Source organism: Jaculus jaculus, chromosome 12, assembly GCF_020740685.1.
Source record: "Jaculus jaculus isolate mJacJac1 chromosome 12, mJacJac1.mat.Y.cur, whole genome shotgun sequence".
Taxonomy (NCBI): domain Eukaryota; kingdom Metazoa; phylum Chordata; class Mammalia; order Rodentia; family Dipodidae; genus Jaculus; species Jaculus jaculus.
The window spans coordinates 59,902,942-59,928,108 of NC_059113.1; the positions used below are offsets into that span (position 1 = coordinate 59,902,942).

General features: G+C 44.9%; 1 protein-coding gene across 2 annotated transcripts; it reads right to left on the bottom strand.

Annotated features, from left to right (window-relative positions):
• Positions 1 to 417: 417 nt before the first annotated feature.
• LOC101612135 (eukaryotic translation initiation factor 3 subunit C) lies at positions 418 to 23,527 on the bottom strand. 2 transcript variants are annotated; one of them, XM_045131216.1, is made up of 21 exons: positions 23,452 to 23,527; positions 23,177 to 23,317; positions 21,941 to 22,006; positions 21,653 to 21,842; positions 20,911 to 21,036; positions 20,678 to 20,732; positions 20,443 to 20,552; positions 19,784 to 19,911; positions 15,271 to 15,430; positions 14,656 to 14,756; positions 12,978 to 13,119; positions 12,704 to 12,829; positions 12,477 to 12,570; positions 9,763 to 9,953; positions 9,296 to 9,520; positions 4,896 to 5,259; positions 1,269 to 1,428; positions 1,111 to 1,176; positions 939 to 1,026; positions 678 to 840; positions 418 to 581 (listed from the first exon to the last, which is right to left on the bottom strand). In XM_045131216.1, exons 2-21 carry the CDS (start codon positions 23,275 to 23,277, stop codon positions 499 to 501), a joined length of 2,739 nt encoding a protein of 912 aa, XP_044987151.1. In that variant the 5' UTR covers positions 23,278 to 23,317; positions 23,452 to 23,527; the 3' UTR covers positions 418 to 498. The 2 variants fall into 2 exon arrangements, with proteins under 2 accessions (XP_044987151.1, XP_004670293.1); XM_004670236.3 differs by having other exon boundaries at positions 14,656 to 14,759.
• Between the last annotated feature and the right edge of the window lie 1,640 nt (positions 23,528 to 25,167).

Genomic DNA, 25,167 nt, shown 5'->3' on the forward strand with positions numbered 1-25,167 from the left:
CCCTCAAATTTACTTTAATTCTGGGTCTTATCTTGCGACAGGGTACCTGAACTATGGATAGACGGCATTTCAGACTGGTCTGAACTAACTCTCCCTTCTCCTTGCCTGGTGAGCCATTAATCACCCTTCCATATCCAACTATCCCTACTGCCTCCATTATATGTCCCCTGACACTATAACCCATAAGCAGATCCTGTTCAATATGCCTATCTTCTTTATTCATACTGGAACCACATGTTACATTTTTCTACTAAATATCAAAAAGAGTAGCAAATTCTTTGAAGTCAGAGATATATACAATTCACCTTGTATCTTGAGCCTTGTACCTGTCATGTGGTATAATCTCAGAAATATAAATAGCAATCAAATAAAGGTCCCAACACATCTCTGCAGCAAGACAATGAAGAACTATAAAACTCTAATCAGACCTTTAATGACCAGGGTGGGTTTAGGACTGCAAGGCTGAATGGCCTAGGCCACAGGGACAGAAAAGGAAGCTCAATAGGCTGTCTGAGACTGTTGCTGGCGGTAGCCACCACGGCGCATGTAGCCCTCGTTTTTGCGGTAGCCATCCTTCTGGTCTGCAGGCAAAAGATGAGAAAGGGAGGGCACAAGTGTCAGAACAGAGAAGCATAAGGACAAGGATCCTGGGAGAGTGCAGGGACAGAACCACTCACCTCTGAAGTAGCCTCCATAGGTTCCTTGCTTATGGTCAAACACTCGCTCATTATTCTCTACCAGACTGCCAAGTTTCTCTGCCAGCTGCAGGGCCAGGTTTTGCTGGGCAGTGGGCTCAGTGCGGTGCATCACCACTGTCTGAGTTGGCTGGTCCAGGGAGGCCTGACAGGCAAGAGGCAGAAAAAGGAATATGACTTAGGTTGAACTGCTCCACTGGTTTCTCCATGACCCCACCTGCCTCAGCCACCACCTTGGCTCACCATCAACTCTTCATTAATGATCATTTTGCTGATGATGGAGTGCACAGTGGGTAGATCCAGCTCGAACATGTCTGACAGTGTTTCCATGCTACGGAAAAAAAGTAGGCAATGGGGCAATTAGGACCCTTAACTGGAAAGTGTGGCCCTCATGTACTTCCAAAACCAATGTTACCTGATAGAGTCATACACACTGCTGTAGGTGAAGAGGTAGGTCCTCAGTGACTCTTCTTGGATCTTCCTGTGGAGAACAAGAAAAGGAATAGAGGTCCTAAAGGAAGGAGACCAAGCATCTTTTCTTCACCATCCATCATGATCACCTTTTCTTCTCACCTAACTAGCATGGTGCGGACTTTGTCAGCCTCGGGGAAAAGGTCCCACACTTTCCCATTCATCTTTTCATTAATGATGAAGCTGTGACAGGTCTTCCAGTCACCCATCTTCATGGCCTTGGAGGCAGCAACCACATGTTCTCTCATTGACTCAGGAGGACCTGAAAGATTGAGAATGACCTAGTGAAACAAGGCAGGGTTCCTACCCCCACAAATACTCTAAGAAGGAGGAGGGCAGAAGACCAAACACCTGAACTCTTCCAGCTCTTCACTAAACAGCTACATGACTGTACAAGTCTCATGCTCCAAGAGATCACTGAGTCCCTAGGAAATGCTGACATGTGTGCATGCCTCATGTGTACCTTCCTAGGAAAAAGGGTCCTAATTTTCATCAAATTCTATTAAGTTCCTTGCCTAAGCTGATTTTTTTTTTTTTTTTTTTTTGTTTGTATTGAGGTAGGGTTTCAGTCTAGCTCACGCTGACTTGGAATTCACTATGTAGTCTCAAGGTGGCCTCGAACTTGCGGTGATTCTCCTACCTCTGCCTCCCAAATGCGGGGATTAAAGGCGTGCACCACCAGGCCCGGCTTCTAAACTGAAATTTTAAAACTCTGGGCTGGGGAGATGGCTCAGCAGTTAAGGCACTTGCCTGCAAAGCCAAAAGACCCAGGTTCGACTCCCCAAGACCCACATAAGCCAGATGCACAAGGAGGCATATACATCTGGAGTTTGTTTGCAGAGGCTGGAGGCCCTGGAGTACCCATTCTCTCTCTCTACTTTCCTATTTCTGTATCTCTCTCTCTTAAATAAAAATAAAATATTAACACAAATTTTTAAAGAATGGAGGAAGAACTTATAAAACAAAACAACCCAAAACTTGGGACTAGTCACAAAATTCAGTTTTTTCATCACACAGAAAGAGGGTAACTACAGTACTTATATCACAAATTAAATAAACAAAAATAAATTTTTTTTAAATTTAGAAAGAAAGAGTGAATGGGAGGACTTTGACCTGTTGCCAATGGACTCCAGATACACGTGCCACCTTTTTTTTCTTTTTTTTTAAGTTTTCAAACAGAGAGAGAGAGAGAGAGGGAGGGAGGGAGGGAGGGGGAAAGAAAGAGAGAAGACACAGAGAGAATGGGTGTGCCAGGACCTGTAGCCACTACAAACTCTAGATGCATGCGCCCCTTGTTCATCTGGTTTACGTGGGTCCTGGGGAACTGAATCTGGGTCCTTTGGCTTTGCAGGCAAGCACCTTAACTGCTAAGCTATCTCTCCAACCTTTCTTTTCTTCCCTTTTCTTTTCTAGGTAGGGTCTCACTCTAGCCCAGGCTGACTTGGAATTCACTGTGTAGTCTCAGGGTGGCCTTGACTCACAGCGATCCACATAACCTTTGCCACCCAAGTGCTGGAATTAAAGACATGGACCACCAGGCCCAGCAGCATGTGCCATTTTCTGCATCTGGTTTTACATGGGGAACTAAACCAGAGTGGTTAGGCTTTGCAAGCCATGTGCCTTAACCACTAAGCCATCTCTTTCAGCCCTTTTCTTCTTTATTTTTTAAAAAGGAGCAAAGGGGCCTGGAGAGATGGCTTAGTGGTTAAGCACTTGCCTGTGAAGCCTAAAGGACTCTGGTTCAAGGCTCGGTTCCCCAGGTCCCACATTAGCCAGATGCACAAGGGGGCGCACGCGTCTGGAGTTCGTTTGCAGAGGCTGGAAGCCCTGGCACGCCCATTCTCTCTCTCTCCCTCTATCTGTCTTTCTCTCTGTGTCTGTTGCTCTCAAATAAATAAATTAAAAAATTAAAAAAAAGGGGGGGTGCTGCAGAGAAGCCATGTGTGATAGCACATGCCTTTAATTCTAGCACTCGGGAGGCAGAAGTAGGAGGACTGCGGAGAATTCAAGATCACCCTCAGGCCACATGGTGAATTCAGGTCAGCCTGGGCTAGGGTGAAACCCTACCTCAAAACAACAAAAGACATGCCCAGGACCTCCTGCTACTAAAAATGAACTCCAGATGGATGTGCCACTTTGCATCTGACTCCACGTGGTATAATAATTTGAATGTATGGCTCTACAGACTCAAGATTTTTTTGTTTTATTTATTTATTTATTTTGTTTTTCGAGGCAGGGTCTCACTCTAGCTCAGGCTGACCTGGAACTCACTATGTATTCTCAGGGTGGCCTCGAACTCATAGTGATCCTCCTACCTCTGCCTCCTGAGTGCTGGGATTAAAGGCATACACCACCACACCCGGCTGTTTTATTTTAATTATTTTACTTATTTATGTATTTGAGAAAGAGAGAGAAGAGGCAGAGAGAGAATGAGCGCACCACGGCCTCCAGCCAGTGCAAATCAATTCCAGATGCGTGTGCCCCCTTGCGTATCTGGCTTACATGGGTCCTGCTGGGGTCCTTAGACTTAGCAGGCAAATGCCTTAACTGCTACGCCATTTCCCCAGCCCTGTTTTTTTTTAAATTTTTAATTCTTTTCGTTTTTATTTATTTATTTGAGAGCGACAGGGGGGGGGGGAGGGGGAGGGGGGGAGGGGCAGATAGATAGATAAGAGAATGGGCACGCCAGGGCCTCTAGCCACTGCAAAGGACCTCCAGACGCGTGCGCCCCTTGTGCATCTGGCTAATGTGGGTCCTGGGGAATTGAGCCTCCAATGGGGTCCTTAGGCTTGACAGGCAAGCACTTAACCACTAAGCCATCTCTCCAGCCCTGCCTTTTTTTTTTTAATTTTTTTTGTTTTATATTTATTAATATTTGAAAGTGACAGATAGAGAAAGAGGTATAGAGAGACTGAGAGAGAATGGGCATGCCAGGGCCTCCAGCCACTATAAACCAACTCCAGACACGTGTGCCCCCTTGTGCATCTGGCTAACATGGGTCCTGGAGAATTGAGCCTCGAACCGGGGTCCTGAGGCTTCACAGGCGAGAGCTTAACCACTAAGCCATCTCCCCAGCCCCCCCCTTTTTTTTTAAAAATTAAAACTGAGTTTGCAGCTTCAGCTCCTAGCAGGCAGACTCCTGCCACAGGAGGTGCTCTTATCACTGGGGTGGATCTGAATCCAGGCCAAAGGTATGCAGAGAGGTCTGAGCTCTGGCAAAGTCTCTGCTTGATTTTTGGTGTTTGCTGGCTGGGGGTGGGTTTCTCTCTGGATTTATGAATGGGAGCCAGTTTCTTCTACCACTGATGGAACTTACCCTGGATCTGTAAACTTGGAACAAACCCCCTCCCATAAACCATGTTTGGTTGGATGTTTTGTCCTAGCAATGTTGGAACTGTCTACAACAGATGAATATTGGGGAACTGAACTCAAGCTGTCAGGATTATGGCTTAGTGGTTAATGTGCTTGCCTGTGAAGCTTAAGGACCCAGGCTTGATTCCCCAGTACTCACATAAGCCAGATACACAAGGTGGTGCATATGTCTGAAGTTTGTTTACAGTGTTTGGAGGCCCTAGCACACCCATTCTCTCTATCTGCCTCTCTCTATATATAATAACTAACTAACTAACTCAAGATGGGCCATCTTGCCAGCCCCCATTAAATTCTCTTAATGCTTATGTGTAAGCAAACATCAAGGAGATGTACTGGGCTACACAGTCTTATACTTACCCAGCAAGGGTTGCCGCTCACCCACCCGCAGCTGGTGATGGAACTGCTTGCTGATCATGCGTCGACGGGCATCACTCTCATGGGCAGCCATATAAGGTATCTCCAGAAGCATGGCAGACACCAGGTATACACACTCCAGCAGTTCCAGGTTGATGTGCAGGTGGAAGGGCACCTGCCGGCGTCGCTCTACCTTCTCCTGCTCCTGGTTGCGCTCTTGCAGGCTGCGCAGCAGAAGACCCTGACCCAGAAGCTCCTTGGCACGACCACTTGACTGTATGTCCAGGAGAGCATTGTGAGCATCCTTTGTCAGGCCTTGGCGGAAGGCACAGATGCCCAGCTGTACCATGGTGCGGTTGTACAGGATCTGAGGGCAAAGGGGAAAAGTGAAAGCCACAGGCAAGCTGTGCACTTATTCAGAGACAGGATGGTCACAGAGAACAAAGCAGATAAGCCCTGCCTCCTGTGGTTCTACAGACACGCAGGGCAAAATAACCACAGAAAAATGGTGACTCATGCTTAGGAGGGAAATTAAACAGCAAAGGGAGTTTGGAAGTAAGAATGCGGTGATGATAGCTGGCAACAATTAGAGACCATGAGGGGAAAAGAAAATAAGGCGGACGTGATGGCTCACACCTTGACTCTTAGCACCTGGAAAGTTGAGGTTGGAGGATCAGTGTTGAGTTTCAGGCAAGCCTGGGCTATACAGTGAGACCCTGCCTCAAAAATGATATAAGCCAGTTGGGTGTGGTGGCACAAGCCTTTAATGCTACCACTTGGGAAGCAGAGGTAGAAGGATCACTGTGGGTTGAGGCCAACCTGGCCTAGAGTAAGACTCTACCTCAAAACAATCAAAACCAACAACAACAACAACAACAAAAACACCCACTGTCACAAATAGGTTCACCAAATGTTCTACATATGAATATTTTCCAGACATCTTAGACACAAGAAGGATCTCGCTGCACCCCAAACACAGCTTCACTACTTCCTCAAAATAATGCCACATTCAGGGTACTGGACAGATGGCCCAACAGGTCTAAAGCCCCTTATTTGCAAACCTGCCAGCCCAGGTTTAATTCCCCAGCCTCCTGGTGTTACAGCAGAAAGACACTGGTGCACCCCCTCAAGCCCCCTCCAAGAACAAATAAAAACCAAGCCGGGTATGGTGGTGCATGTCATTAATCTCAGCACTTGGAATGCAGAGGTAGGAGGATCATCATGAGTTTGAGGCCACCCTGAGACTACACAGTCAGCTTGGACTAGTGTGAGACCCTACCTTGAAAAACAAAAAAAAACAAACAAACAAAGAACCAAACAAACAAACTAAACTAAAAAAAAAAAAAGGGCTGGAGAGATGGCTTAGCAGTTAAGGTGCTTGCCTGCAAAGCTAAAGGACCCAGGTTAGATTCTCCAGGACCCATGTAAGCCAGATCACAAGGTGGCACATGTCTGGAGTTCATTTGCAATGGGTGGAGGCCCTGACATGTCCATTTTTTCTCTCTCTCTTAAATAGATAAATAAAAATATGTCGGGTATGGTGGTGCACACCTTTAATCCCAGCACTTGGGAGGCAGAAGTAGGTGGATTGTTGTGAGTTCGAGGCAAGCCTGAGACTACATAGCGAATTCCACGTCGGCCTGGGCTAGAGTGAGATCCTACCTCAAAAAACCAAAATAATAAAAATTAAAAAATAAAAAATAGGGCTGGAGAGATGGCTTAGCAGTTAAGTGCTTGCCTGTGAAGGCAAAGGACCCTGGTTCGAGGCTTGATACTCCAGGACCCACGTTAGCCAGATGCACAAGGGGGTGCACGCGTCTGGTCTGGAGTTCGCTTGCAGTGGCTGGAGGCCCTGGTGCGCCCATTCTCTCTTGCTCTCTCTCTATCTGCCTCTTTCTCTCTCTGTTACTCTCAAATAAATAAATAAATAAAAATGAACAAAAAATATTAAAAAAAATAATAAAAAAATAAAGAACGCGAATAGAAAATTTTCCACACACAAACTATTACTGGAGTAAGTTTGAGGTTCACTGTTTGTAGTGTCTTACTACAATATACTGCTATTTGGTTCTATGCCTTTCCTCCTTGTTTAAAAACATCTTCATATTAATTCATCACCAGTATCACAAAAATATTTTTAAAACATTTTTCTTATTTATTTGAGAGAAAGGACCCACAAAAATATTTATTTTATTTGAGAAAGAGATATGGAGAGGAAGAGGTAAACAGAGAAAGAAAATGGGCACATCAGGGCTTTTGGCCACTGTAAATAATTCCAAACATATGTGCCACCTTGTACATCTGGCTTACGTGGGTCCTGGGGAACTGAATCTGGGTCCTTTGGCTTCACAGGCAGCTGCTGCTAAGCCATCTCTCCAGCCCCACAAAAAATTTTTTAAAAAGTAAATAAGCCGGGCGTGGTAGCACATGCCTTTAATCCCAGAACTTGGGAGGGAGAGGTAGGAGGATCACCATGAGTTCAAGGCCCCCCTGAGATTACATAGTATAATTCCAGGTCAGCCTGAGCTACAGTCAAACCCTACCTCGAAAAACAAAACAAAACAAAAATAAAATAAATAAGTAAATAAATAAATAAAAATAGGGCTGGAGAGATGGCTTAGCGGTTAAGCGCTTGCCTGTGAAGCCTAAGGACCCCGGTTCGAGGCTTGGTTCCCCAGGTCCCACGTTAGCTAGATGCACAAGGGGGCGCATGCGTCTGGAGTTCGTTTGCAGAGGCTGGAAGCCCTGGCGCGCCCATTTTCTCTCTCTCCCTCTACCTGTCTTTCTCTCTGTGTCTGTCGCTCTCAAATAAATAAATTAAAAAACAAAACAAAACAAAACAAAACAAAAATAAAATAAATAAGTAAATAAATAAATAAAAACAGGGCTAGAGAGATGGCATAGTGGTTAAGATGCTTGACTGCAAAGCCCAGGTTCGATTTCCTAATACTCATGTAAGCCAGATGCACAAGGTGGCACATGCTTTTGCAGTGGCAAGAGACCCTGATACACCCATTCTTACTCTCAAATAAATAAATAATTTTTTTAAAATTAACTGGGTGTGGTGGTATGCACCTTTAATCCCAGCACTTGGGAGGCTGAAGTAGGATAGCTGTGAGTATGAGGGCAGCCTGAGACTACAGAGTGAGTTCTGGGTCAGTTTGGACTAGAGTAAGGTCCTACCTCAAAAAATATAAATAAGTAAATAAATAAAATAGGTCAAACATGGTGGTGCACACTTATAATCATAGTACTCAGTCAGGAAGCAGAGGTAGGAGGATCACCATGTTTTCATGGCTACCCTGAGACTAAATAGTTAATTCCAGGTCAGCCTGGGCCAGAGTAGGACTCCACCTTGGAAAACCAAAATAAATAAATAAATAAAATCGAAAATATAGCCTACTTATGGTGGCACATGCCTTTAATCCCAGCCCTTGGGAGGCAAAGATAGGAAGATCATTGTGAATTTAAGGCCACCCTGAGACTACATAGTGAATTCCAGGCCAGCCTGGGCTAAAGTGAGAGTCTACCTTGAAAAACAAAACAAAACAAAAACTGAAAATATGACTTCAGACATCAAAATAAAGGAGAGACTTATTGAGATGGGGAGGGGATATGATGGAGAATGGAATTTCAAAGGGGAAAAGGGGGGGTATTACCATGGGATATAAATTTTTTAGTATTTTATTTCTTTATTTATTTGAGAGAGAGAGAGAGAGAAGAGGCAGAAAGAAAGAGGGAATTGGGCACAGCAGGGCTTCCAGTCACTGCAAATGAACTCCAGGTGCATGTACCCCCTTGTGCATCTGGTTAATGTGGGTCCTGGGGAATTGAACCTGGGTCCTTAGGCTTTGTAGGCAGACACCTTAACCACTCGCAAAGCCATTTCCCCAGCTCACCATGGGATATTTTTTATAATCATGGAAAATGTTTTAAAAAATTGAGAAAAAGGCCGGGCGTGGTGGCGCACACCTTTAATCCCAGCACTTGGGAGGCAGAAGTAGGAGGATTGCTGTGAGTTCGAGGCCACCCTGAGACTACGTAGTGAATTCCAGGTCAGCCTGAGTTAGAGTGAGACCCTACCTCAAAAAGCCAAAAAAAAAGGGGGAAAAACTTCAATTAAAAAAAAAAAGAAAATATGATTTCAATTCAATACATTATCAATTTTGCATTGAAAAGTAAAAAATCCATTTCCTAATAAACTGAACCAGAATAGGTAGCCTAAATCTCTAAGAGGACTGTAACACTGTGGGACAGTATAAAATTTGTGTCAGTGTAGATCAAAGAATGCTGGCACTGGGGAAAGATCAAGTGTTTGCTTAGATCTACGCTATTAGCATTCTAGCAGAGCTAGTTTACTCACACGGAGGACAAGGGATGCTCCTGGCCTCTCCTCCACCTACCTGCACTGGTGGGTCTGCATGTTGAATGTTGTCTTGTAGGTGGCTCATGAGCATGAGATCCCGGGCCTGATACCAGCGGGAGTGTAGAGCATGATGGTAGATGTGGCAGAGGATGGCACACGTGCGAATCCGGTCTGTACGGTCCTTGGCGTAGATATACTTACATAGTCTTTCCATCAAGACAGCTGAGTCCTCACCCTCATTTTCTGCCTGATCTTGCTCAGACTAGGGGGGTAAGGAAAGCTGTTAAGAGATGGATATCCAGCAAAGATGATAGACTTTAAATAACTTAGGCTTTAGCAACACAAGACGAGACTAGACTCTACTCATCTTCCGTATAACCTACTTCCCTCTCTGCTCCACCTCAGATGATCCACAGGAATAATGACTTGCCATCAAATCCTAACAGACAACCAGGACGGAGTCACACAATTAGCACTCCTGACATGACTGCCAAGTACTCTCACCTTTGAGGCGCCTTCAGGTGGCGTAAGCTGCCGCTGATGAGCTTTGTAATCAAACTTGTAATAGGTGTGCAGGATGCGTCTCAGGTAGATCCGGCAGATCTCATCAGTGGTACCCTTCTCTTCCAGGTAGCGCTGCACACGCTCAATGATGGCACATACCTGAGCCTCATCCTTCAGGTGCTCCACATACTCTGGGAGGGAGAACACCCACCCTTATGTCAGCCAGTCATATAGTGTTCCCATTTGTGTTCTCACTGTGGCCCCAAAACACCATCCTCTCCTAGAAGCTTATCATCCCATCCTACAGCTTACGAAAAATCCTAAGTATTCAAAGGGGAAAGTGTTGGGGGTGGGGGAGGGAGGGAAATTACCATGGGATATTTTTTTATAATCATGGAAAATGTTAATAAAAATTAAAAAATAAAAAAAATCCTAAGGATTGACCTTAGTCAGTATTAACCTTAGTCAGCAAGGGTTGATGAAATCTGACACTTTTGCTTCCCCTCCCACCATTCTATCAACCCCTTCACACTCAAGCTACTTTTATTCCTAGAATGTACCAACCTCGCTTTATTTATTTATTTTTCTCATTTTATTTATTAGATACATACAGATAGAGAAAGAATGGGCACGTCAGGGCCTCTGGCTAATGGGGGACCTGGAGAATTGAACCTGGGTCCTTAGGCTTCTCAGGCAAGTGCCTTAACAGCTAAGCCATCTCTCCAGCCCCTCACTTTATTTTTAATATTCTTATTTATTTGCAAGCAGAGAGAGAGAGAGGGAAGGGAAGGGGGGAGGGGGGAGGGAGGGAGAAAATGACAAAAGAATGGGCACACCAGGGCCTCTAGCCGCTGCAAAAGAACTCCAGATGCATGAGCCACGTATGTACCTGGCTTTACATGGGTACTTGGGAATCAAACCCATGTCCTTAAGGTTTTGCAGGCAAGCACCTTAACTGCTGAGGCATCTCTCCAGGGGCCCCCTTTTTTTGAGACAGGGTCTCTCTTTTATCCCAGGCTGACCTGGAATTAATTATGTTAGTCTATGCAGTCTCTATGGTGGCCTCAAACTCAAAGCGATCTTCTTACATCTGCCTCCCAAGTGCTGTGATTAAAGGCACGTTTGCGCCACCATGCCCAATTTGTCCAATTCCTCATTTTTTTTTTTTTTTTTTGAGGCAGGGTTTCGCTCAAGTCCAGGCTGACTTGGAATTCACTATGGAGTCTCAGGGTGGCCTCAAACTCACAGTGATCCTTCGACCTCTACCTCCCGAGTGCTGGGATTAAAGGCGTGCGCCACCACCCCTGACTCTCATCTTGTTTTTAAAAGGGTGCCTGAACCTGTATATCTGTAATTCCAGTACACGGGAGGTGGAGGCAGAGGCAACAGGAATTTAAGGTCAGTTTTGGCTACACAGCAAGTTAGAGGGCAGCCTGAACAACCTGAGATTCTGCCAAAAAAAAAAAAAAAAAAAAAAGGCTGGATGTGGTGGCACACGCCTTTAATCCCAGCACTCGGGAGGCAGAGGTAGGAGGATCGCCGTGAGTTTGAGGCCACCCTGAGACTCCATAGTGAATCCCAGGTCAGCCTAGGCCAGAGCAAGACCCTACCTCGAAAAACTAAAAACCAAAGCCAAAAAAAAAAAAAAAAAAAAGCTGGTCATGGAAGCAGAGGTAAGAGGATACCCAAGAGTTCAAGGCTACCCTGAGAATAGGTCAGCCTGAGTGAGACCCTACCTTGAAAAACCAGAAACACCCAAAGGGGGCTATGGAATTGTCTTAGTAGTTATAAGGCATAAAAGCCTGCCAGACCAGGTTCAATTCCCCAGTCCCCATGTAAAGCCATATGTACAAAGTGGAGAACGTATCTGGAGTTCATTTGGAACCACAAAAGGCCCAACCTGGCATATCCACACTCAATGTCTCTCAAATAAATAAATACCTGAAACTTACTTAATAGCCCAAGCTGGCCTCCAAATCAACAGTGAACCTCCCAAGTGTTGGGACTAAAAGCATAAGCCATCACACCCAGCTCCTATCTCAGGGCCCTTTAGTTTGCTGTGGATGGAGGCCCTGGCATGCACATTCTGAAATTTGGCACACCCCTTCAATCCCAGCACTTAGGCAGAGGTACAAGGATCACTGTGAGTTTGAGGCCAGCTTAGGACTACATGATTTCATAGTGAATTCCAGGACAGTTTGGGCTAGAGTGAAACCCTACCTTGAAAAATCAACAAAATTAGAAGAAAGAGAATGAGTGCTCCAGGACCTCTAGCTGCTGCAAAGGAGCTCCAGCTGCATGTGCCACTTTGTGCAGTTGGCTTTTGTGAGTATTGGGGAATTGAACCCAGGCCATCAAACTTTGCAAGCAAGTACCTTTAATCGCTAAGCCATTTCTCCAGCCCTCATATTTACTTTCTTACTGAGTATACAGTCCTACACTGCCACTCCCAATGCCTCTGAGCCAAATTAAACAGATGTCTTAGTCCAGATAGGTCTCAGTCTTCAGACCAGCAGTATCACCTGAGAGCACATTAGACATGTGATTATTTGGCCCCTTTTCCAATGGGAGTGAGGACTAGCATCTCCACAGGTCCTCTAGGATAAAAGCTTGGTAAGGAAGGGGTGGATTTTCACTCTGATTTGGTATACTCCTGACAAAAACCTAAAGTTACACTTTTTCTCTCACCAAAGTCCACACTCACTTAGGCTCACCTTGGGAGTGAGGATCAGTATTTTGCATTATTTTAGTAAATTCTTCATCCATTCGTTCCACCAGAGTTAGGATACAGCCACGTACACGCAGTGGCTGAAGAGGAAAGCAAAATGGGAGTAAAAATTAACCCAGATTTAGGTCTAAATGTCAACCCTTATGTCTCCATTGTGCTGTTCCAAAGCAAAAAAACATATACTTCCAGTTATTCTGCCAATTCCTCCCTTACCTGGTCAAAATTGTGTAGGTTCTCACTCTCTTCCAGAATGTTCTCTCCAACATAGATGTTGGGATGTGCAACCAATATGTCCATCAGTTCATTAATGCTATCCAGGCACATCTGCCACATTTCTGGCTGCCAAGAGATTAAATGACAAAGCCAAAGTATAGGGATGGCAGTGCTTCCCAATAACTTCAAATACTGTGTGGAGGCCATGGGTTTTAAGATAGCAGGTACCTTCTTCTGACCCACCAACTCAACCCTGATATACTTTTGTCCTCACCTTCATGTATGTGGCCAGGTTGGGGTTGTAGTCATAGAGAGAAGCAACAATATTGAACTTGATCTTGACAATGACACCCTCCCCCAGGGTGTTTTCAGAAGCAATCTGAACCAGCAGTTGTAGCAGCTCAATCTGGATGGCACTGGAAAGGTACAAAGCTAGGTGAGGCTTTGGAGAGAAATCACAAAGTCTCTCCTGCCACAGGAGTTGTTTTCTTTTTTTTTAAATTATTATTATTTTTTATTTATTTGAGAAAGAGGAGAGTGAGAATGGGTGTGTCAGGGCCTCTAGCCACTGCAAATAAACTTCAGATGCATGCACTACCATGTGCATCTGGCTTATGTAGGACCTGGAGAATCAAACCGGGGTCCTTAAGACTTTGCAGGCATGCTCCTTAACTGCTAAGATATCTTAGCCCAGGGTATTTCACTGTTTGTATTATGTGCTTCTCTTCTATTTTTTGCTTTTTTGGGGACTAGGGTCTCATGTAGCCCAGGCAGGCCACACTCACTAGACAGTGGGTGACCTAGAATTTCTGATCCTCTGGTCTCCACTTCCCAAGCACTGGTATTATAGCTGTGTGCTACTACATCTGGCATAAGCAATATTGGGGATGGAATACAGGGTTTCATTCATTCATGCTAGGTAAACAATCTACCCATTGAGCTACACTTTCAGCCTTTATTTCTCTTTTCAACTCCAAATGGAAACCACAGTAATGCTAAGCAGCCTGCAGTAGCAAACAATGTCTTCATCTCCACCATTCTATTCAGTTATTTGATAAAGGTGAGCATCATTCACGTTTGACAGGCAGTAGAACAGGCTCAAAAAGTTAAGAGAGGGCTGGAGAGATACCTTAGCAATTAAGGTGCTTGCCTATAAGGCCAAAGGACCCATGTCTGATTCCTCAGAAGCCATATAAGCCAGATGCAAAAGGTGGCACATGTGTCTGGAGTTAATTTCCAGCAACTGGAGGTCCTGGTACACCCATTCTCTATCTGCCTTTCTCAAATAATCCCAGCACTTGGTAGGCAGAGGTAGGATTGGATTGCTGAGTTCGAGGCCACCCTGAGCTAGAGTGGCGCCTACCTTGAAAAACCAAAATAAATAATTTTTTTTTTTTGTTTTTCGAGGTAGGGTCTCACTCTAGCCCAGGCTGACCTGGAATTCACTATGGAGTCTTAGGGTGGCCTTGAACTCATGGCAATCCTCCTACCTCTGCCTCCCGAGTGCTGGGATTAAAGGTGTGCGCCACCACACCCGGCCAAAATAAATAAATTAATAAAATAAAATACAATAAAATCTCTTAATAGCAGGGCCTGGTGGCACACGCCTTTAATCTCAGCACTTGGGAGGCAAGGGTAGGAGGCTCACCATGAGTCCAGGGCCACCCTGAGACTACCAAGTGAACTCCAGGTCAGCTTGGGCTAGAGTGAGACCCTACCTTGAAAAAAAAAAATAATAATAAAATAAAACTCTTTTAAGAAGTTAAGGGATTAGCTCAGGGTCATATAGATAGTAAAAGAAAATGGATACATATGCTTCCAACTCATTGTTTCTCTACTATGAAACATAGGTTTCTCACGGGATAGGGTTAAGTTCCCCATAAATTTCTACTCTGTTATAAAGAAAAAGATTTCATTTTTATAATCCCTTAGCCCAGGCCGATGAAGCTTACCGATCTGTACCCTTCTTGCCTCTTGCCTGTAGGATCTCATTGAGTTTCTTGATGACAACAGCATGGGTGATTTCAGTTCCTTTGGCAAACATTTTTGGCTTCTCCTGGGCCAAAACACAGTCTATCAAGTCATGTCAATAGGAACCTGTTCTTGCCTCAGGCTCCTTCCCACTTGGGCCAGGTAAGCATCTGTATGCTCTCAAATCATTCTCCAGTTCATTTTTAAAATACTTTTTTAGGAAGCATGTGGGTGACGCATGAATGCCATGCATATGGAGGCCAGAGAACTTCAGGAAGTACCCTTCTTTATTGCTCATCTATGTACTTCCTACGTAGGCCTCTCCCTCAACCCAGGGCTGCCATTTTCAATCAGAATGCTTCAGTTAGATTCTGCAGTACCATTCTGTCCTGTCTCATCCCATTCTATCCGCTGTGAGTACTTGTGGGTACTCACAAGTGTTAGACGTGTGGCCACACCCAACTTTCTTATGGGGCTCTAGGAAGTCAAACTCAGGAGGTTTCAAGCCCGCCCACTTAAGTGGCAAGTGTTCTTAACCACTTAGCCTTCTCTCTAGTCTCCCAACCACCAGTTCATTTTCACTCCAAGAATCTCACCTTAACAAGTGGTGCACCACCACGGACCCTTTCCCACTCCCCGCCTTCATTGTCCTCCTCTTCCTCATCTAGGCGCTTTATTTTCCTATCGTGCTTCTTCTTAGCTTTGTCTTCCCGTTTCTTCTCAGCTGCCTTTTTGTCCTCCTCTGTGGTGGGTGCTCTGTCAGAAGAAATGGGACAAGATAAAATAGCAGTCTCCTCCTGACCTCTGAGGCTTTCTTCTCTCAGACTTCCTATCTTTCACTAAGGACCTAAGCTAAGGAGCAAAGTCAACCAAAAGCCAGGACTTTAATATTAAACATTTTGAGTCTGCTAAACTAACCAACTATAAAGAAACTTTTTAAAGCCGGGCATGGTGGCACATGCCTTTAATCCCAGCACTTGGGAAGTAGAGGTAGAAGGATTTTTGAGCTCAAGGCCACCCCGAGACAACAGAGTGAATTTCAGGTCAGCTTGGGCTAGAGCAAGATTTTCCCTCAAAAAAAAAAAAAAAAAAAAAAACAAAACAAACCAAAAAACAAAAATACCCAGGCATGGTGGCGCATGCCTTTAATTCCAGCACTCGGGAGGCAGAGGTAGGAGGATTGCCATGAGTTCAAGGCCACCCTGAGACTCCATAGTGAATTCCAGGTCAGCCTGGGCTAGAGTGAGACCCTACCTCGAAAAATAAAAAACAAACAAACAAAAATAAACCAATAAATAAATAAATGCATACATAAAACATGAAGAGACTGGGAAGATAGCTCAGTGACTAAAAGGTGCTTGTTTCTACAAGCCTGTGAGAATCCCCAAGACCCATACAAAGCTGGATGTACACAGGTGCACTCATCTGTAACCCCAGTGCATCCACCTCTATGCAAGGTACAATCTGAAGAATTGCAAAACTCATGGGCCAGTTCATCTGGTCTTTCCCATGGCAGAAGAGACTGTCTCTGAACAGATGTGAGGAGAGGACCAGCACCCCAAAGGGTGTCTGTCCTCAGACATCCACACTCAAACTGTGGCCGTGTGCATGTGTGTGGAGAGGGAGAGAGACAGACACACACAAACAACGGAATGACAGCCGGAAAGATGGTTCATGCCTGCAAAACTGAACAACCTGAGTTTGATTCCCTAGTATCCACATAAAGCCAGATGCAGAGTGATGCATACACCTGGAGTTTGTCTGCAATGGCTGGAGGCCCTGGTGTGCCCATTCTCTTTCTTTTCTCTCTCTCTGTATATATATACATGTCTCTCTGCTTACAAATAAAACAATCTTTTAAAAAAAATATGTAATGAGTTGGGTGTGGTGGCGCATGCCTTTAATCCCAGCACTCGGGAGGCAGAGAGGTAGGAGGATCGCTGTGAGTTCAAGGCCATCCTGAGACTATACTACATAGTGAGTTCAAGATCAGCCCAGGCTAGTGTGAAACCCTACCTTGAAAAACAAAACAAAACAAAACGTGTGTGTGTGTGTGTGTGTGTGTGTGTGTGTGTGTGTAATGAACATGAACCCAAAGTATTTCTGGAAGAAGCCTGTGCTACTTTATGTGACTTCACTATAGCATTGATCCTAAATGTACAACATACTGTGTGCTTGCCACCACACCATACAATAAATACCAACTAACACCCTACCTGAGTGGTGGGGGGTGGAAAGGGTATGGTGGCACATGTCTTTTTGCATTCAAGAGGCAGAGATGGGAGGATTGCTGAGAGTTTGAGGCCACCAAGACTACATAGTGAATTCCATGTCAGCCTGGACTAGAGAGAGCCCTACCTCAAAAATAAATAATAAAAAAATAAATAAAGAAGCCAGACGTGGTGGTGCAAACCTTTAATCCCAACACTGGGAGGCAGAGGTAAGAAAGTTGCCATGAGTTCGAGGCTACCCTAAGACTTTAGGGAATTCCAAGTCAGCTTGGGCTAAAGTCCCTACCTTGAAAATACAAAGAAAAAAAAGTTGAAGCAAGGTCTTCATACTACCCTGCTTTAGCCTCTTGACTACTGAGATTATAGGTGCATACCACATCTAGAGTCCCAAAGTTTAGCTTTCATTTTTCCTTAGACAACAGCCTTTGTACAATGTACATGTGCAGTGAATACTGCATACACTGGCCCAAATGAGAGGCTTCAATGCATGATTACTGAAGGACAAATATCTGAACCAGCAATAACTTTATTTTTTGAGGTAGGGCCTCAGTCTAGCCCAGGCTGACCTGGAATTCACTATGTAGTCTCAGGGTGGTTAGAACTCACAACAATCCTCCTAACTCTGCCTCCGAAGTACAGGTATTAAAGGCATAAGTCATCATGTCCAACTGGCTTAACACTGATAGTTCTGTAGGACACCAATAGGTTTAAAAAATGTATTTGAGGGGCTGGAGAGATGGCTTAGTGGTTAAGGCACTTGCATGCAAAGCCAAAGGATCCCAGTTCGGCTCTCCAGGACCCATGTAAGCCAGATACACAAGGGGTTGCATGCATCTGTAGTTCGTTTGCTGTGGCTGGAGGCCCTGGCGCATCCATTCGCTCTCTCTCTCTCTTGCTCTCTCGCTCCTTCTTTCTCTCTCTCTCAAATAAATAAAAAATATATATAAAAAATGTATTTGAGGGCTGCAGAGATGGCATATCGGTTAAGGTGCTTGCTTGCAAAGCCTAAGGACCCAGGTTTGATTCGCCAGAGCCCATGTGAGCCAGAAGCACAAAGTATCGCATGTATGGAGAGCATTTACAGTGGCTAGTGGTCCTGGAGCACCAATTCTGTCTCTTTCTCTCTCTCAAATAAATAAAAGAAAAAAAATACTTAAGAAAAAGTGTTTGGGTTGGGAGATGGCTTAGCAGTTAAGTGCTTGCCTGTGAAGCCTAAGAACCCTGGTTCGAGGCTCCATTCCCCAGGACCCATGTTAGCCAGATGCACAAGGGTGTGCACGTGTCTGGAGTTCATTAGCAGTGGCTGGAGGCTCTGGTGTGCCCATTCTCTCTATCTCTCTCTGCCTCTTTCTCTCTCTCTGTTGCTCTCAAATAAATAAATAAAAATGAGCAAAAAAAAAAAAAAGTGTTTGACAACTGGGCGTGGTGGCGCATGCCTTTAATTCCAGCACTCAGGAGGCAGAGGTAGGAGGATTGCCATGAGTTGAGGCCACCCTGAGACTACATAGTGAATTCCAGGTCAGCCTGGGCCAGAATGAGACTCTACCTCAAAAAACCAAAAAAGAAAAGAAAACAAGTTTGACTAAACAAGTCTGAGATGGGTAACTAAACAAAGTTTAACACATCTATTTTGGTGGAAGTTGAATTCTAATGCACTAATGGCATATAGCTGTGAACTCTCCAAGGGAACAGGATAGACAATGCTTCCTACACCTTGACCAGTGTTCTCTGAAGCACTTGGTGAAAACTGTTGGGACAAAATGCCCACCAAATGCCTGTTTCACCCATGTTTAGCCCTGTCGAGTGTCAAGGGAATTTACTACCTTCTGAACCAATGTAAACCCAACTTCTAAAAGCAGTTAAGGACAATAGCTCTTTCCATTTAAGGGCACTGTCTTCATAGAGCTTGAACTTTCACTAGTATGTACACACAGATACAAGTAGGAGTCACCTTAGCTTCAAATAGACTAGAACAGAGAGGGTTAAGTCATTCAACCAAGTTGGACAGGACTGAGGATTAAAGGCCAGAGCTGGAATCCCTCTCAGGAGGATCCTTTCACTCTAAGACTATGCAGCTAAACTCATGAAGGCTTGCTGTGTTCTACAGTATGTACTACTACTGAGGGCTCCTCACATGCCAGTCCTGGCGTAAGCTACCTCCCTGCATCACCTCTCTGTATTCTGATAGGGTTCCTGGGAGGAACTGTTCTTGACCCATGTCACAGATGTGAAAACTGAAGGTTAGAAAGCTGAACAACTGCCGGGGGTGGGGTGGCACACGCCTTTAATCCCAGTACTGGGAGGGGGAGGTAGGATCGCTGAGAGTTTGAGGCCACCCTGAGACTACAGACTACATAGTGAATTCCAGGTCAGCCTGGACTAGAGCATGACTCTACCTCGAAAAACCAAAAAAAAAAAAAAAAAAAAAAAAAAAAAAAGAAAAGAAGCTAAACAATCTGCCCAAATCACACAGCTACTACTAGAAGAAAAACAGATTAAACCCTTCTCTACAAGCCATGAAATATTGGACTCTAGTGTCTTCAAGGCCCATATTCATGTCACATTAGCTGTGAGATACTGGGAAATGAACACCTGGGTGGGAGAGATGGCTCAGCAGCAGTTAAAAGCACTTGCTTGCAAAGCCTAATGGCCTGGTTCAGTTGCCCATTACCCACATAAAACCAAAATAACACATGTGTCTGAATTCATTTGCAACAGCAAGAGGCCCTGACTTGCCCATTCTCTGCCCTCCTTCTGCAAATAAATAAAATATTCAAAATACTTGACTCTGAAATCCTACTATAAAATGGAAGCAGTTAACTTCTACCTCTAAAGATTCCAGGCAAGGAAATAACCTAGGTCCTCTGAGTTTTCTTACTTTTTAAGGAATTTTGAGGCCAGAACAGTTTGCTTTCCTTCCTCCTCTTCTGAGTCTGAATCAGAAGATGTGGAACCTGTGTCCCATTCTTCATCATCTTCAGAATCTTCAGAGTCCTCATCTTCATCCTTAGAGGAAAGAGAGGATCAGTGGAAGACAGGAGACTGGTCTCTGCTTCTCCTGCTGACAAACATTCCCAGTATTTTCACAAACAGAACATGGAATCAGGGTATTAAGCTCTGGAATGGACCACCAAAACCCTGGGAGTTTCACCTTGCTCATCTCTCCAGGACAGTGTTGGGCAAAGCAGTTAGGTGCCAATGCACTTGGTTCTCTAATACTAGAGAAAAACCTGTAATTACACCAGACCAAGTCCCACCCCTCCCAACCATAGGATTCTATGAGACTTTTCTTCCTAGGATGCAAGTGTTTGGTGGCACATCACTCAAGCTAAAACTGGCTCTTACTTCCATCTTTTTCATTTTTACTCATTTGCCAGAGAGAGAGAACTGGCACACCAGTACCTCTTGTTGCTGTTAATGCAGACACAGCAGCACTTTGTGCCTCTGGCTTTACATGGGTACTGGGGAATTGAAAACCAAGCCAGTAGGCTTTGCAAGCAAGAGCCTTTAGTCATAGAGCCATCTCTCAGCCCTTACTTCCATCTTTTTGGAGAACTTCCGACTATCCCCAGAAGGAACTTCTGATTTTTTCTTCAAGAAAGCTGCAGCACTGACTCCATCTTCATCTTCATCCTCATCTGAAGAGCCTGGAAGAAAGCAGGGACAAAAAAGCTTTTACTATTGAAAGGCAAGACTGAACAAAGAAGCCAGGTCAAGGAATCCCTAACTTTGGGCTTCCTAACCATCAGTTAACAAATGTGGCCTCCCTCACCTTCTGAATCCTCCTCATTCTTCTCTGCATCTTCATCAGCAGACTGCTCAGGGTTCTGACAGAGACAAGAGGGAATAGTGAAGGATGTCCACCAAACACAGTCCACTCTGCCCCTCCACTCCAGTTTTATCATGATTCTTTCTCCAGTCACCATTCATTTGCTGATGCTCTTTTCAGTCTTAGTCATATACTCATTGTTCCCACTGTTCAAAGTAGATCTCTAGCAGACCCACCTGCTTGTAGTTTGTAATATGGGACTCAAAATCTCGGTTGTATTTTCGGATCTTCTGTCGCAAGGTGCTCAGAGCCTTGGCATTGTTCTTGTTCATCTTCTTCTTCCCTTCTTTGTCTTCCCACAGCTAACAAGGCAAGAAAGACTGTGACTTGACGCTAAGTAGTATTTCCTAAACCACAGGCTTTATCACCATTTTTTGGACCTTGATATATACATACCATGTGTACTACTTATTATTGAGTCCATTAACTATTCTTTTTTGCAGGGCCTCACACATATACTTTAATACTGACTTTTACCCCTGGTCCCAATTAACTTAGCTTCCAAGGAGTCTTTAAATATCACCATTATGGCTGGAGAGATGGCTTAGTGGTTAAGGCATTTGCCTGCGAAGCCTAATGAGCCAGGTTCAATTCTCCAGGTCCCATGTAAGCCAGATGCACGTGGTGGTGCATGTGTCTGGAGTTCATTTGTAGTGCCTAGAGGCCCTGGTGCGCCCAATCTCACTCTCTCTAATAAATAAATAAAAATGTCTTTAAAAAATAAATATCATCATTAAAATACAAAACCATGAGCGCATGGTTATAATAAATATAGATACCAACAAGTTCTTGGCCTTAAAAATTTTTTCTCTCCTTGTTTTATGTTATTTCCTATGTTCTAGGGAACATTTTACATAAAGGCAGAAAATAAGGAGTATGGCCTGCCCATGCCCCTCTGGCCTCCTCCAGGCATCATACCTCATTAAGATAGTCCTCCAGGTCAGCAAGGATTCGGATATAGAACCGAGGGACACCTTCCTTGTCCACAATACTTTTGGCTTTTCCATATGCTTTTCCCAGGAGCTCAAATTCTTCTAGACACTTGGTGACATCCCGAATCTTCATAGCATTACGAATGGTCCGGATAAGGTTAGTCAGCTCCTCAAACCTGGGTTGGGAACCCAATACCACATGGGACATATCCATGATGGAGAAAGTACCATTGCTCCAGGCAACTCCTTCCACCCAGCCTCCCTGGAGCCTCACCTCTTGTCCTTTGCACTTCGGACAACTCTTTTGGTATCTTCCTCATCCTCACTCAGTAACAACGGCCTATTTGGAAAGAACAGAGACCAATAACCTCCATTCCTAATTATCACGATTGAGGGTGCTAGTTTACTATGTGAGACAACTCATTACAACATGGTACAAATTACTACTGAAGTACTGAAAGATGGTACAGGAGATGGCTCAGTGGTTAAAGACCCTTGCTTTGCTAAGCCTGTTGGTCTGGGTTTAATTCCCCAATACCCATGTAAAGCCAGATGACCTGGAGCTTGTTTGCAGTGGCAAGAGGCATGCCCAGTCTCTCTCTCCTTGCAAATAAATAACTAGAAGTAATTTTTAAAAATTAGAATAAAAGTCCACTTTAGCTGTAACAATTGGAAAAGGCTTCCAGGAGTTAATATTTTTCTTTACTGAGATGAGACCAGTGATGTGGACTCTTATGTACATATGCACACACAAACACATACGTCTCTTATTTTAAAATATATTTTATTTATTTATTTGAGAGACAGAAAGAGGGAGAGGGAGGGAGGGAGAGAGAGAGAGAATATGGGTGTGCCAGGGCCTCCAGCCACTGCAAATAAACTCCAGATGCATGAGCCCCCTTGTACATCTGGCTTACGTAGGTCCTGGAGAACTGAACAAGGATCCTTTGGCTTTGCAGGCAGATGCTTTAACCACTAAGCCATTTCTCCAGCCCACATATGTATTTTAAACTGATCAGGCACATGTGAATGTCCGGTTTGAGAACAAACATTCAAATGTTTCAAATAAAGTTAATTTTCAGGGTGGGGAGAGGTTATTTAAGAGGAGTTATTCTGTCAACAGAGCAGGTGGCTTGACTTCAGAGCCACATCAAAGAACTCCCAGACAATACTAACCAAGTATTTAGGACTTCCTTTCATTAACACTGAAGTCGTTGAAGATCTCTTGGTGGGAAAAAGAGCTACAACTTTGCATTTTTCTACAATCAGTCTAATGCAGAAGACAGATGGGAAGAGGAGGCCGTTGGACAGGGATTGGGGAAGACGTAGATTTAAAAGGCCAGGAAGAAAGGTGAGGCAAGAGACCCAGCCAGTGTGAAATTCCTGCCCCTCTATCCCTGGTACCCTGGGCACCGACTCTCAGTTCACAGCGCGGGGCGTGTGAAGTCCCCATCCTCAGAGCCCGCGTCCACCGCCCACTCCACTTCCGTCGCTCGCCCCGCCAACTCACTGTTTGCCGTAGTTACCCCCGACGGGTTTGGTGACGAGCTCCTCCCCGGACAAGGACGACTCGGACTCGCTGTCCGATCCGGTGGTGAAAAACCGCGACATGGCGACGGCGCCGAAGGACTACGGCGTGCGCGGCCGGAACCTGAGGAGGAGCAGAATGTCACGGGCCCCAAGGGGCGGCCCTGGTGTCCACCAGCCAGTCCCCGAGCCCTCGCCGTCCCCGCCACTACCCCGACTCGGGGCTCCCACCTCCGAGCACAAGGCCAAAAGACATACCAACACCCGGAGCTCGAAAGTCAAGATGCACAGGCAAGGCGCTGGAAACGCCGGAAAGGAAGAGGTGGAGCGTCACTTCCGGGAAGCTCCGAAGAACAACGCTGAAGAACTACAACTCCCAGTGACCTTTTCGTCACACCAGCTGCCTCCCAAATCCCTCTCTCTTTGGCAGCAAGACAAACCACAAGATACACGGTGGCACACGTGGTGCCTCATGTTTGTAGTCTCCAAACTAGGGAGACTGAAGCTGGAGAATCTAGAGTTCTAGGCCAGAGCGGACCATATAATGATACCTTAAATCATTCAAAACAATACCCTAGCCTCCCGCTAACTGCAGCCATGTAATACAGTTGATGGTCTGTTAGCTTCTGGCGGCAGGTATAAGGAAAACTTGCCAGTTTAGACTACATAGTGAATTCCAGGCCAGTCTGGGCTACAGTGAAACCCTACCTCGAAAAAGCAAAAAAAAAAAAAAAAAAGGCATGCATGGTGATGCCCAAGCTGTTAACTATTTGTCAAGATGTGTTATTGTATCTCAAGACAGTAACCCCAGCACTTGGGAGGTAGAAGCAAGAAGATCAGGAGTTCAAGGCCAGCCTTGGCTACATAGTGTGAAGCCAGTCTGGTTTACATGAAACACCATCTCTGTTGTAAATAGGCGTTTTTCCCTCCAGGAATAAATTGATGCTGTCTTGAAAGGCAGCTATGCTCAGCACCATACCACCAATGCTTCATGCATGGCATCTCAAGCAGAGAATATCTTGGCTTAGTAGCTACATGTAAGGTGAAGTTAGGAGCTGGAGTGATGTCTCAGTGGTTAAGGTTCTTGCTTGCAAAGCCTGGCATCCTGGGTTCAATTCCCCAGTACTCATGTAAAGCCAGATGCACAGAGTGGCACATGTATCTAGAGTTTGTTTGCAGTGGCAAGAGGCCCAAGCATGCCCATACCCATGCCTCCCTCCATCTCTGCCTCTTTTTCTCTGTTACTCTCAAATAAAAATATTTTTAAAAACTGAAGTTAGAGCTGGGCATGGTGGTGCACGCCTTTAATCCCAGCACTTGGGAAGCAGAGATAGGAGGATCACCATGAGTTTGAGGCCACCCTGAGACTACATAGTGAATTCCAGGTCAGCCTGAGCTAGAGTGAAACCCTACCTTGAAAAAGCAAGAAATAAAAACCAAACAACAAGAACAACAAAAAGAAGTTAGATAGGCCATTGCCGAGGCCGTTGGTTTCCAGGAATAGATGGTAAGACCCTATTGATGAAGACTCCACATACTTGGTCTGCAAGGCCACTGAGAAATCCTGCTGGAACTGAGCTGATAACCTCCTCCATGCAGACCAGCTGACAGAAAGCTGGAAGAAGCCATTCTGCATGCAGTTCAATGGGAGAAAGAGAAATCACCATGAAGATACTCAACAGTGGACACTGCAAGTCTTATATTTTGCCAGCCAGGCCAAATGAGCCAACAGGTGAAATAGTAGCATGTCTGTCATGGTGGAAACCAACTGCCCTCTAATTGGACTGGAGGCCTGCTCCATGGGATGGAATACATCCCTGACACTGAAAACTTAAAACAGGAGTAGTCATGAGCCCTAAGGGTGTAACATCTGCTGCTGTCTAGCTAAATGTATATACTATGCTCATCAAACTGCCCAGTAAGCACTTCTTTTAATGTTCATACCCATATATTAATGCTACTGTCATTTTTGGT

Coding starts and splice junctions, on each gene's coding strand:
- LOC101612135 (XM_004670236.3), bottom strand. CDS start 23,277: ATGTCGCGGTTTTTCACCACCGGATCGGACAGCGAGTCCGAGTCGTCC. Junction 13,120..14,655: donor GGCAAGAAGGGTACAGATCG/GTAAGCTTCATC, acceptor GTACCTTTCCAG/TGCCATCCAGATTGAGCTGC. Junction 1,177..1,268: donor GTCCGCACCATGCTAGTTAG/GTGAGAAGAAAA, acceptor TGTTCTCCACAG/GAAGATCCAAGAAGAGTCAC.